Source organism: Lethenteron reissneri, chromosome 10, assembly GCF_015708825.2.
Source record: "Lethenteron reissneri isolate LAM-NWPU_2019-01 chromosome 10, ASM1570882v1, whole genome shotgun sequence".
Taxonomy (NCBI): domain Eukaryota; kingdom Metazoa; phylum Chordata; class Hyperoartia; order Petromyzontiformes; family Petromyzontidae; genus Lethenteron; species Lethenteron reissneri.
Genome location: NC_083788.1, coordinates 4217013 through 4231053, shown reverse-complemented (window position 1 = coordinate 4231053; position 14041 = coordinate 4217013). Strand labels below are relative to the sequence as shown.

Genomic DNA, 14041 nt, shown 5'->3' with positions numbered 1-14041 from the left:
CGCGCAAGCAAGCAAGCAAGTGAACTTAATATAAAGGATTTAAAAATAATTTTCAAATTAGTATAGTGGTGTAGTGTATAGCAGTGTAGTGTATAATGTAGTGTATCGTAGTGTACGGTGTAGTGGGGAGCGGTAGTGAAGTGGTTAGCGCGCTGCGCTACAAACCTGGCGACCCGAGTTCGATTCCCGCTCACGGCCAACAACCGGTGGCGATTATCTGAACCGGTCCTGGGCCTCCCCTAGGTCGACTCAGCCTCAAATGACTACCTGGTGCGATGTGTAAAACATCGCCACTGGGGAGACAAAGGCGGCCGGGCGTGGTATTGGCCACCTACCCCCTCGTGTGCCGTGCCGGCCTTTTCGGTGCTTGCTAACAGCACTTGCCCCAACAGTCTGTTACAGGCTATACGGGGGATCTTTGTCTCTTTGGTGTATATAGTGTAGTGTGTATTGTAGTGTATAGTGTATGCACGTTGAAGTTGTTTTGCACTGTACGTAACCAACCACGCTAAGGCGAGGTGCGGGAGAAGGACGCCAAACTAAACACAAAAGGCAGTCTGCTGCCCATGACGAGAGGACTTCACGAGAAAGAGAGTGCGCCTTTTGGCGTCATCTGGTCGAACACCATATGAGACAAGGCTCTAAAGAAAGCTGCCTCTGGTGTGGACCAATCAATTTCAAAGACAATGCATAAATTATCAGAGTATTGTTTTTTGTTTGCATTTGACTGCAAGTATTGTGGTTAATGTAAGCATGATTCCTTCCAAAAGGTGTCAGTTTTGTTTCCAGAAAAAAGGGGAAAACCCCTATTAGAGAAAGAGATAGTTTCGATTTAAAGCTTTCGTGACTGCAGGGATTCATCTTCTTGGTTCCTTCGGTAAAGTCACGTAGAAAGAATTTAATAAAATAATAAAAATAAAACATAATAAAATAATTCTCACGACGTTCAGATTCTGGCTCCTTGACAGACCTGTTTTTCACCTGAAGACAGCTACTTGCGTTGTGGCCGAAACGTCGTGAGAATTATTTTATTATGTTTTATTTTTATTATTTTATTAAATTCTTTCTACGTGACTTTACCGAAAGAACCAAGAAGAAAAAAGAGAGAGTTCTTGTCCTTTTCACCGCATCGAGCGCGTTCAACCTCGCTTCTGTGGCCGTCTGGAACGCCCTCCCTTCTGTGATTAGGTAGCCACTGGATCCATGAAGTTTAAAATCATCATCATCATCTATATTGACAAACTCATTTCTTTAGAACTGCTCTTTGTGTTTCGATTTCAAGCTTTCGTGACTGCAGGGATTCCTATTCTTGGTTCTTTCGGTAAAGTCACGGAGAAGGGAAATAATAAAATAGTAAAAATAAAAAACAAAATTCTCAAGAAAACATTTCTTGCTGTGGTTTTCACACCTGATGATGATTGCTTGTGTTGCAATCGAAACGTCGTGGGAATTTTATAGTTGAATTCTTATTATTTTATTATTTCCCTTCCACGTGACTTTACCGAAAGAAGCAAGAATATGCTTCTTGCGTGTAGTTTATCCTTCCCGCGCACCTTATTAGCGCGTTTGGTTACGTACGGCGCGAAAGAAGTTCAATGTATCTACATAGATTGCTGTTCCTCCTCCATTGAGGAAGTGCTGACTAAAGTGGTTTATTATACGGGGTTGGTTTAGTATGGGTTGCATGGCCACATTGCACTGCTGTGTGTCTTATCATCTAATGTGTATCTGTACAAGTCTATACATATCTCTCTGAGTCTCTATCTCAGTGTGTCTCTATGGGCCCCTACACGTTTCTACGTATCTTCTTGGTTCTTTCGGTAAAGTCACGTAGAAGGGAAATAATAAAATAATACAAATAAAACATAATAAAATACAATTCTCACGACGTTTCGGCCACAATGCAAGCAGCCGTCCTCAGGTGAAGAACAGGGCTGTCGGAAAGACAGCGTCTGAATGAGACGCTGAATGAGACGCTGTCTTTCCGACAGCCCTGTTCTTCACCTGAGGACGGCTGCTTGCGTTGTGGCCGAAACGTCGTGAGAATTGTATTTTATTATTTCCCTTCTACGTGACTTTACCAAAAGAACCAAGAAGATGAATCCCTGCAGTCACGAAAGCTTTAAATCGAAAGTCTCTACCTATCTCTATGGGTCTCCATGTAACTTGACGCACCTCTGTGGGTCTGTGCGACGAAGTACTGATCCGATTTGTAACGTCAGGTTAGGTTAGTGCAATTGGGTGAATCTATTGAGCGATCGGTGGAAATCGGCTGGCCTCCATTACGTTGTGGTGCATCGCGCGCGGGTAAGGAAGCCGGATTTTCAAATCTCCTGCGAGTCGAGTCGAGCGTTCATTTGACCCTTGAACTCGTGCCGACGACGCTGGATTTTAACCTCCAGCGAAGCGTCGTCGCGCGTTCAAAACGTTGCGAGGTCGCCCTCCGTCAACAACGACAAACTTCAAACGTCCACCGGTGGTGCTGCTGCTGCTCCTGCTACAGCACTAATAATACATTTGGGCACTCGCCCACTCACTCCCGACGCGTTTATTAAAATGGGCCCTGTCGCCCAACTTTTCTACCCCCTGCTTTTTGGCTGATGTTGACGGTGTGTACGCGTGCGTCACTACGTGATGTCACGGGCCCGCGCATTGCCTCAATGAAAATAAATATTAAATATGAATAAATAAAAGTCAGCCGTGTCGGGTGGAGGGGAGGGTTTTATGACATAACATTTTCACGCGGTGACCCAACCCAAGAGAAAAGCAATCGCGAACCGGATTTTCCCCGTTTACGAAAGAATTTTTATTTGACCAGATAAGGCCCCGCTGAACTGCGTAGCTCCTTTATCAGAAGCTACGTGGCCGTCAGGAATGACAACTCAACGAAAGTGGCTTCTCATCATCGCGTGAAATCTATCGCAGCAGCCAAATACTCTGAAACGCGCGACGTCGATTCATAAATGTGGAGGTGAAAAACCCAGAGGACCCCGACAAAGATGCACGCGACCACGGGGGGAGAGGGAGAGAGACACGCATGCAAACGCCAAATATACAGCAGGTGTCAGGGTTGGCATCAGAGATCGCAAACGGGTTTTGATTCCTTACCCGTACCCGGCCGCACCAGGGTCGCAAACGACCGGGTACGGGTACGGGTTACCCGTACCCTACCCGATACCCGGCCGGGTACGGGTAACCGGGTATTGGGTAGGGTACGGGTATCGGATACCCAATTGCGACCTCTGGGATGAAGCCATGTTGCAGGCGCGGGTGGGTTGATTCTAGGAACTTGAATTGTGAGAAGAGACGAGACGTTGGGAAATGAGTGACAAACAGTTACTCACCAGTGACTCACGGTCTACCCGTACCCGTACCCGGCCGCACCAGGGTCGCAAACGGGTACCCGTACCCGGCCGGGTACGGGTAGCCGGGTATCGGGTAGGGTACGGGTATCGGATACCCAATTGCGACCTCTGGGATGAAGCCATGTTGCAGGCGCGGGTGGGTTGATTCTAGGAACTTAAACTGTGAGAAGAGATGAGTCGTTGGGAAATGAGTGACAAACAGTTACTCACCAGTGACTCACGGCCTACCCGTACCCGGCCGCACCAGGGTCGCAAACGGGTACCCGTACCCGTACCCGGCCGGGTACGGGTAGCCGGGTATCGGGTAGGGTACGGGTATCGGGTACCCGGTTGTGACCTCTGGTTGGCATCGAACCCACGACCTCCTTGCGAACCAGGCGAGGTTGTCAACATCTCCCAGCCACCACGGCGCCCCAGATTCGCTGACCCCCCCCCCACCCCCACTCGCTCGTTTGCAGATCGAGGCGATGTACACCAAGGTGCGCACGATGAGCCAGCGGTCCAAAGACGATGATGGCGGCGGCGGCGGCGGCGGCGGTGGTGCAGCGTCCCCGCCGATGCGAAGGCTCCAGGGCAACCGGGGCAAGGATTACGCGGAGCCTGGCGAGTACCGTATCAAGGGTGGCGCGGATGGTGGCGACGGCGGCGGCAGTCACAGCCGCACCAATGAGAGCCACGCCGAAGCACATGCGGATTTAACCACGAAAATTTAAGAAGGGCCATTTTAGTGTTCTTATTTGTTTAAACGTTGGAGGGGGAGGGGGGGGGCGATAGAAAACAAACACGTGTACGGTACAACGTCACGTATCCGACTGACCGGCATGTGTCTCTGCCCGGACCAATTAGCTGCCCTCCACTGTAATATCTCCATAGATGTTGACTAACCCAACTTCCTTCATACACACACCACACACGGTGGCCTCGCACCCATTTTCTCTCCCCCAACACCCAGTTGGAGGAGTGTCACGGCGTTGTTTTTATAGCCGTTTTGCGCTTCAGTTTTTTGTCCAGTGACCCTCGTGTGCGTGAAGGTCTGCTGTAGGACTTCGATTCGCACCGAACGTAGCCAAACGTGCTAATCGGAGGTGCGGGGGGACCCCCTTCACTGATTTTCAGAGGGGGGGGGACTTTCGCCGGTAAGACATCATCGGTGTGTGTGTGTGTGAGGGCCGCCACACATGAAACCCACTGGGTGTTTGACAGCAGCACGATGACAATGATGAGGCAGAGGTCGCAAACGGGTTTTGATTCCTTACCCGTACCCGGCCGCACCAGGGTCGCAAACGGGTAGCCGGGTATCGGGTAGGGTACGGGTATCGGGTACCCGGTTGCGACCTCTGTGATGAGGGGTATTGTCCAGGGGGGAGGGGCGGGCGCTAGTGGCCTTGCAATGAAGAATGCTGGTGTCCAGCGTAGGTCATCGCGAGCCGTGAAACCAAAACCGGGGGGGGGGGGGGGGGGCGGCCCAGTAAACGTGCAGACCCTTGCAGCGAACAATGACGTCACAGCGAACGGCGACGTCACGGCGAGCGATGACGTCACGGCGAGCGATGACGTCACGGCGAGCGATGACGCCACAGCGAAACGGTGACGCCACAGAGGCATTTGGAGCCAAGTTTTTAAACACCGGGTGCGGATGGTGGCTGTTAACCGGTAATACAATCACTACCCCTGTGCAAACTGGCCGAATTGTGTGAAATCTACCGGCTGCACAACCGGTCAAATGTTAAGCACCGTAGGCGTATCATATTTTTAACAGCTTGTTGTAATTGTTCTTGTTCTCAGCGTAACCTTGGCTGCCTTGACCAGGCTTCGATGCCTTGGCTCGGCCTGGCTGTGTTGGCTAGGCATGGCTGCCTTGACTCGGCCTAGCGGCCTTGGCTACGACTAGCTGCCTTTACTCGGCTTTGCTATTTTGCCTCTCCCATGAGTGTTCGGATTCGGTTCCCCTAGAAGGTTCCTAGCCTCGTGGAGCGAAACGTCGGACATCGTGCTGCAACAGTTTATATTTTTTTGTACGTGGCTCGCTGACCTCACTGGATTGGCGGCGTTTTTTATTGAATGTGGAGCATTACTCCCCTGCTCGTCGGAGAGTCCGCATAAGGTGACGCACAGGATCGTAATGGATTTTTTTTCCGATTGATTGTTAATGTGATTTTAAACGTTTATTTACAAGCATACTCTAAATGGGTTGTTGGGGTTGTGTCACGAGATGGGAGGAAATACTCCTTGGGAAGTTCTTGTAGTTTAAGATCGCCCGATATTTCGATCCCTCCACTGGATCCCAATCCAATCCATCCACTGGATCCCAATCCAATCCATGATCTATTTGAAGATTTGACTTACCGCCTTCAAGATCCTTTGTGGACCTCACTCCTGTCTGCTCCTCCCCTCCCATCTCGCTCTCCTCCCCTCCACGAACTCTCCTGCCTCTCCCCTCTCATCTCACTCTACTCCCCTCCACGCACTCTCCTACCTCTCCCCTCTCATCTCACTCTACTCCCCTCCACGCACTCTCCTACCTCTCCCCTCTCATCTCACTCCACTCCCCTCCACGCTCCATCCTACCTCTGTGAGCCCAGGATCTCAGTGGTGCCATCCAGGCGCTCTGTAACCCATGGTACCATTAGCGCAATGTTTAGCGGGCAAAGTACTCCTTCCTCTCGCTGGCTGTTGTTATGTTTAACTTGTTGTGCAAGGTTATTGTTCCTGTATATACTCTGAACATATAATGCATTCGTACCATATATTGGTGGGAGTGGTGGCGCAGCGCTATTATCCTACTAACCTGGCCTCCCCGAGTTCGATTCCCAGCCACAGCTAATATCAGTGGGATATCCGAACCGGTTCTGGGCTTTCCCCCGTTCGCCTTTGCCAGCGCGGTGAAGTACGGTCGCTCGGACGACGCCGACACGGCCGACACGGCAGGGAGAGGCCTTCATCCAGCAGTGGATCGACGAAGGGGGAGTTGACAACAATCCAGTCTCCTCCCGCGCTTTCAAACGAGCCTGGCGCAGGCCTCCTTATCCGTCAGTGGAAATTCCACATTCCTCTGGGCGGGGACCAGCAGAGTGTATCCGCAGTGGAAATAAAAAAGCGCTTAACGTTGACACCTTACAGAGTTGTCCAGCCTTCAGCACCATCACCGTCGCGGGCACGGGCAATCCACACGCTGGATCAAGGCCCGTCGAATCTTCCCCGGCATCCCACGCGATTCCTCCGATGGAATAAATCCGCCCGGCACCAGCACACGGAACGATTTCGTCGCTTCGTCTCCGCGGACCGACGTCCCCTCTCTCGCGCGCACGCTCCGTCTCCTCGGGTCTGCCACTCTGTAATTATTGTTGACCGTCGGCCGTCATCCCTTGGTGGCCGTGGCGCGTCGTGCCCATAGCCCCATTGACGGTAGAGCCCTTCTTGAACGACCAGCCCTGTTCACGACTAATCACTTAACAACATGCCTCCATAGAGCCCGATGTGTAGTGTATAGTGTAGTGTATAGTAGTGTAGTGTATGGTAGTGTAGATTAGTGTAGTGTATAGTGTAGTGTATAGTAGGGTATGGTAGTGTAGTGTATAGTAGTGTAGTGTATGGTAGTGTAGAGTAGTGTAGTGTATAATGTAGTGTATAGTGTAGTGTATAGTAGTGTATAGTGTAGTGTATAGTAGTGTAGTGTATAGTAGTGTAGAGTAGTGTAGTGTGTAGTGTAGTGTATAGTAGTGTAGTGTATGGTAGTGTGTATAGTGTAGTGTATAGTAGTGCATAGTGTAGTGTATAGTAGTGTATAGTAGTGTAGTGTATAGTAGTGTAGTGTAAAGTAGTGTAGTGCCTCCATAGAACCCAATGAGTAGTGTATAGTGTAGTTTATAGTAGTGTAGTGTATAGTGTAGTGTAAAGTAGTGTAGTGCCTCCATAGAGCCCAATGTGTTCACTTACCGACCATTCCTCTGTTAACGACGGGTTGTTGTAGGTACAGTAAATATTAATGCATTGATTAACCGTGTTTCATTGAATGTGTTTAGGTATTACAATCCATTGTAAAGTACTTTTTTGGGGTGAAATAGGGGTAACTTTCCATGCTATCGGAACGAGAGTGTATTTCCTGTACTCGCTTAACGCCCAAATCGCTGAATGACCGGTTTCGTGTGAACAAATCACCGTCTTTAAGAGAGGTTCTGCTGTGCTTGCAACATCGAATGCCGTTTCGATAATCTGACCACATCCTCTAATCCAGTGCTTCTTACGTGGACCCCAGGAGGTACGCGAGGTGATGTATACAAACCTGTGAAATGATATCGCACGCGAGAGTCATCGGCGAATAACCCAACGTGCGAATTTGGTCATAGAAAAATAACTCCGATTTTTTATTTTTTTTACTTTGATCCACATGGTCACCGAGAACGATAGAAGAGACATAAACATCAGCGATCGACATCGGTGCGGGTTTCCAAGGGGGTGGCCAGCGAGCGTGAACACACATTGCGTCCGCTCAATTCCTCTCCTTGAATGCGCTCGCAGTTGCTCGGCCAAGTTAGGGGGGATAGAAACCTCGCAAAATTGACAATCGGCTAAAATGTCGCGACGGTGTTTATCGTTCGTGTATTTATCAGAGCCATGTTGGGTCAGGCAAGGGGAGGGGTTAGAGCAGTGACCAACACAAGGTTGAAAATAACCACCGGGTCTTGGCCACGTGCTTTTCTTCCTGTCTCCCGCGTGTAAATTCCAGCCATGCAATTCAGTCTTTCATGTGGTCCAGCCTCACCATTTAGTATTAGGGGCCGTCCATAAATGACGTCACGCACCTGGGGGGGGGGTCAGACATTTGTGACGATGTGTGACGAGGGGGTGGGGGGTTTGAGAAATGTGACGTCACATAAATGTGCAACTTTAAATAAATATAGACAACACGTTCTACTTAATTAAATAGACTTTTTAATATATGTTTTCTCCTCCAACATCAGAGTGCAGCGCCACATTAAGTACGCACTACAATGACAATAGTTTAAAGCGATTTGAAGCATGTTTTATTTGGGGGGGGTGGGGGCAGAGCTTTGTGACGTCATTTGAGGGGGGGGGTCTGATTTTTGTGACGCCGTGTGACAAAGGGAGGGGGGCGGGTCAAAAATCGTCCAAAATCGCGTGACGTCATTTATGGACGGGCCCTTATTCATTTCTGTCGACCTCGGGATGGGGATGATGGTAATAATGGCGATGGTGGTTATCGGCAGATTTGAAGGCTGACACTTTGTACAATTTATTTGACTGGTAATTAAAATAAAACCGAGGAGGGGAAACGTTTACGAGTGTTCTTTTTGTTTTGTTAACTGGCTTCATTAACGTTTTACTTCGTGCCAATCTTGATTTGAAGCTTTCGTGAGTTTTACTTTGTGTTATTTAAAAAAAAGAAACTTTTTTTTGTACGCGTGATATCACCCACCGCCATCCGTCGCCAGCGGTGAGGGGGTGTGAGGGTGAGTGAGGAGGTGAGTGGCTGGCTGAGGTGCCATCTGTTGAGGAAGTACTGAAGGCGATCCACAGACTGTAACAACTACAGGGGCATCTCACCTATCAGTGTGCCGGGAAAGGTCCTGGCAAGGATTATTCAACATCGCCTTGCTCAACACGCTGAGGGGAGGCTTGCGGAGCCCCAATGCGGTTTCAGGAAAGGGCGGTCCTGCACAGATGCCATATTTTCTGTCCGTCTGCTACAGCAGAGGTGTAGGGAATTCCAACAAGACCTACATCTCTGCTTTATTGACCTGGTCAAGGCCTATGATACCATCAGTAGGCCTGGGCTCTGGGTTGTTCTTCGTGCTTTCGGAGTCCCTGACCCTCTGCTCACGCTCATTAAGGACCTTCATGATGGTGAGCGGGCCCGGGTAAAACTACATTCCCTGTACACCTTGAGGTGCGACAGGGATGTCCTCTGGCTCCCACATTATTTAACATCTATTTTGACCACGTAGTTCGTGAAGCCTTCAATAGCTGTACCGGAGGAATTTCCATTTGGTACAGATATAATGGGAGGCTGATCGATGCCCGGGTGCGATCAAGGGATGGCTCCCTATTGCTCAACCACGTTATGTATGCCAATGATCTGGTAATCGCTGCTCACTCAGAGGAGGAGTTGGAGACGCTGCTGCTGAAACGAGCGTGCCACTAAGAGGTGGGGCCTTACCATCAGCCCCACCAAAACTAAGCACCTGCCTGGGTATTTTGTACCATCGGACACTCCACCCCCCACAACTCCCAATCTGTGATGGGGCAGTAGTGGAGAGAGTGGAGAGTTTCCCATACCTGGGCAGTGTGCTCATGACCAGCTCCGGTTTAACAGCAGAGGTCTCACTCCCAATCAGTCGAGCGGCAATATCTTTTCATCGGTTGCGTAATGCTGTGTGGAAGCTACCTGGTTTGTCGCTCTGCACGAAGCTTCAGGTCTTCTCGGCCACGGTCATTTCCTCCATTCTCTACGCTTTCGAAACGTGGACCCCCCTAATGGAGCATCTTCGCCGGTTAGAAACATTTAGGTTGGCCTGCTTACGATCAATCCTGGGTTTAACCAGGCTGGATTGTGTGAGAAGCTCACAAATCCTCGAAAGATCTGGACAAAGTCCCATCGGTGAGCTCCTCCAACAGGCAAGGCTGCGTTGGCTGGGCCATGTAGCCCGCATGCCCAGCCACCGCATGCCTAAACAGCTTTTGTTCGGCCGGATCGAGGTGGCTAAACGGGCGCGGCACGGGCTAGAAAAGAGATGGAGTAACGTGGTACAGGAGGATGTGGAGCTGAGTGGACTTGCCGATGACTGGTACCAGCGGTGTCAAGATCGGCCTCTGTGGAGGAGGCTTGTGAAGGATGCTACTGGGCAGTTGGAGGCAGTCGCCCTCCAACAACAACGGAGGGCGGAGGAGCGACGCTCACAACAACGAGCGGAGCGCCGGGTGGCTAAAGCACATCAAGTTGGCACAGTAGGGGGCACACAGGTGGTGCATCAGCCAGTCGTCTCAGTCATCTCAGTCAGTCGACCCGTGGCACCTGCTGGGTCTGCCCCGTGACCTGCTAGCGGGCGTTCGACACTTCACGTGGCCTCAAGGTGCACATGGCCTGGTACAAGCATCGTGGTGACGTCACCGCCACGTAGTGGCGAATGGCGGTTGTTGTGTGGAGGATAGAATCAGGTGTGTGGAGGGGTGAGGAGCGGTGTGGAGGTGTGCGCTGGAGTCAGGGGGATGTGAGGTGTGTGATGGAATCAGAAGATGTGTGGATGTGTGTGGAGGTGCATGGAGGTGTGTGGAGAAGCGGGAGATGTTTACGCCCATCCCTCACGAGAAGCGGGGAGATGTTCATGCGCTCCTCGTGAAGAGCGGGAGATGTTCACGCGCTCCTGCTGCTCCTCGTGCTCCACGTCCTCGCGTCCGCGGGGGTCCCTGGCAGCACCACCGCCACCACAACACCAAAAACAACAATGGTAAACAACAACAATGACAACAACACTCGGGGTGGGGGGGGGAAAGAATAAACAACGAAACTCATCACAACCACCACAATGACAACGTAGCCATTACCAGGTATGTGTCACAGGTGAGTGAGCATACAGGTGAGTGTGCAGATGAGCTTGCAGACGAGTGGATGTGTGTGAGCGTGCAGGTGAGTACGAGTGAGTGTAGGTGAGTGTACATGTGTGTGAGCGTGCAGGTGAGTACGAGTGTAGGTGAGTGTACATGTGAGTGAGCTACAGGTGAGTGTACGAGTGTACATGTGAGTGAGTGTCCATGTGAGTGAGCGTGCAGGTGAGTGTACATGTGAGTGTGGAAGCAAGTGTACAGATGAGCGTGCAAGTGAGAGTACAGATGAGCGTGCAGGTGAGTGTACAGGTGAGCGTGCGGACGAGCGTGCAGGCGAGTGTACAGGTGAATGTACAGGTGAATGCACAGGTGAGTGTACAGGTGAGTGTGCAGGTGAGCGTGCAGGTGAGCGTGCAAGTGAGAGTACAGGTGAGTGTACAGGTGAGTGTACAGGTGAGTGTGCAGGCGAGTGTGCAGGCGAGTGTACAGGCGAGTGTACAGGCGAGTGTACAGGCGAGTGTACAGGTGAGCGTGCGGGCGAGCACCTGGAACGCGTCGTTGGCGCACCTGCGGCACAGGTTGTGCTGGCAGGGCAGGATGACCACGGGCTTGGAGGACTTCTCCAGGCAGAGGGGGCAGAGCAGCTGGCGCGCTGCAGCAGCCACCCACAGGCGGACAGCCTCGTCGCTGCAGCTGTCACGTGCCCGGCGTTTATTGTGAAAATTCGGTCACAGTTCCTATGATCACCGTTTCATTGCTTTAATGGCTTTATTTTGGTGATTTTCGAAACGTTTTTTTGGTTTGGCCATGTTTGTTGTAATACAGAGTTAGACTGATGGCCTTAATCTAAGTTGTCTTGTGGTTGTTGTTGTTGTTTGACTTGCATCCCACTGGGATTTTGCACACAGCGTTGGTGTACGGTGTTTTTTGTGTAATATTTTGCTGTCTTTCTTGGATTTTCTGTTTGCACATAGTCACATATTCACTTGAAGATGTTTTATTTGTTCATGTTTTAGTTTTTTGTTTGTTGCGGTTGCACCCGATTCAAGAGCCGAATGGCTCACAGGGCTAGATACCTAATACATGAATTCTAGATTTGAAGCTTTCGTGACTGCAAGGATTCATACTCTTAGTTCTTTCGGTAAAGTCACGTAGGTAAAAAATGAAATTTATAAAAATAAACAATAAAAATCACGACGTTGCCTCCGAAACGTCGTGATTTTTATTGTTTTATTTTTATTAATTTCATTTTTACCTACGTGACTTTACCGAAAGAACTAAGAGTACTAATACATGAACTTGAACTCCCTCTCCTCCCCATGTCACGTGGAGACAGAGAGAGAGAGGGAGGGGCATTCACACCACGATGTCACGTGGCCCAGGGGAGTACAAACAAACCCCCCCCCCCCCTACACCAACTACCAACATGGACTGGTCTGTCCAAGTCGCGCTCCCTGGCCCCCCTACACCAACTGCCAACATGGACTGGTCTGTCCAAGTCGCGCTCCCTCGCCCCCCTACACCAACTGCCAACATGGACTGGTCTGTCCAAGTCGCGCTCCCTCGCCCCCCCTACAACAACTGCCAACATGGACTGGTCTGTCCAAGTCGTGCTCCCTCGCCCCCCTACACCAACTGCCAACATGGACTGGTCTGTCCAAGTCGCGCTCCCTCGCCCCCCCTACACCAACTGCCAACATGGACTGGTCTGTCCAAGTCGCGCTCCCTCGCCCCCCTGTCAGACACCAACATGGACTCGTCCATCGCTGGTCCACCTCCCCCACGGAAAACCATCGAAGTCAACGTACAGTTAGGACAGTCCACACAAGCGGCATCAACAACAACAACAGCAGCAGGTGACGTCCCCGCGGCGTTGGTGCCAGGCTAGGTGCACTCTTAGGCCACGGGGAGTGTCGAAGGCTCGCTGACAGGAGGTCACGGGACAGAACCCTGCAGGTGCCATGGGGTTGACCGACTCGAGATGGCTGCAGACGCCACCAGCTGTGCCAACTCGCCGCGTTTTAGCCGCCCGCCTCTCCGCTCGTTGTTGTGAGCGTCCCTCACGAGCCTCCTCCTCCACAGAGGCCGATCTTGACACCGCCGGTACCGCTCATCGGCAAGTCCACTCAGCTCCACATCCTCCAACCAGGTACCTTTGTAGGGACCCGCAGTGATGCCCCCATGCCGTGTTGGCAGTCCCACTGCTGGATGAAGGCTTCGGGTCGCCACGGTGGCTAGGAGATGTTAACTACCTCGCCCGGTGTACAGGAGTCGTGGGTTCGACCCCCGACGCCTGCTGCAACTTTGGCCGACGGTGATGATTTTTTTGTCATCAATAATTGGAACCCTATTACAGGTAAAGTGTTTGAACATTATATTCTTGGTTCTTTCGGTAAGTCACGTAGAAGGGAAATAATAAAGTAATAAAAATATTAAACTATTAAATTCTCACGACGTTTCGATTGCAACACGAGCAATCATCAAAGTGACGGTTAAAAAAACTGCCACTTTTTTTTATAAAATTTTCGTTAAAAAAGTGGCGGTTAAAAAAACCGCCACTTTTTTTCTAAAATATTCCTTAAAAAAGTTGGCGGTTAAAAAAAAACCGCCACTTTTTTCTAAAATATTCCTTAAAAAAAGTTTGGCGGTTAAAAAAACCGCCACTTTTTTCTAAAATTTTCCTTTAAAACAGTTGGCGGTTAAAAAAAAACCGCCACTTTTTTCTAAACTTTTCTTTAAAAAAAAAAATTGGCGGTTAAAAAAAACCGCCACTTTTTCTAAAATGTTCTTTAAAAAAAATTTATTTTCAAAAATCCCGCCACTTTTTTTCAAATGTTCCTGCCGCGGTTTTCACACCTGATGACGATTGCTTGCGTTGCAGTCGAAACGTCGTGAGAATTTAATAGTTTAATTTTGTATTATTTCCCTTCTACGTGACTTTACCGAAAGAATCAAGGATATGAATGTTGGGGTCGTCGAGTAAACAGCCAAAGAGGGTGACGAGAAGTGGCCCAGGTGGGTAGCGCCGCACGCTACGAACCGGCTCCACCCGAGTTCAATCCTGTCCAGGGCTAACACCGACTCCACTGGGGAGCGATGTCAGGGCTGGTTGC

The 14041-nt window shown here is 50.4% G+C and overlaps 1 protein-coding gene across 10 annotated transcripts in view; it reads left to right on the top strand.

Moving 5' to 3' along the window:
• The window catches only part of LOC133340865 (aspartate, glycine, lysine and serine-rich protein-like), a 34111-nt gene extending 23422 nt beyond the window's left edge, over positions 1-10689 (top strand). For all 10 annotated transcript variants that reach the window (XM_061549316.1, XM_061549319.1, XM_061549317.1 and 7 more), the window contains one exon: positions 3824-10689. In XM_061549316.1, coding sequence (XP_061405300.1) covers positions 3824-4078 — 255 coding nt within the window. In that variant the 3' untranslated portion in view covers positions 4079-10689. The remainder of the gene's footprint in view (positions 1-3823) is intronic.
• The last annotated feature ends 3352 nt before the right edge of the window (positions 10690-14041 follow it).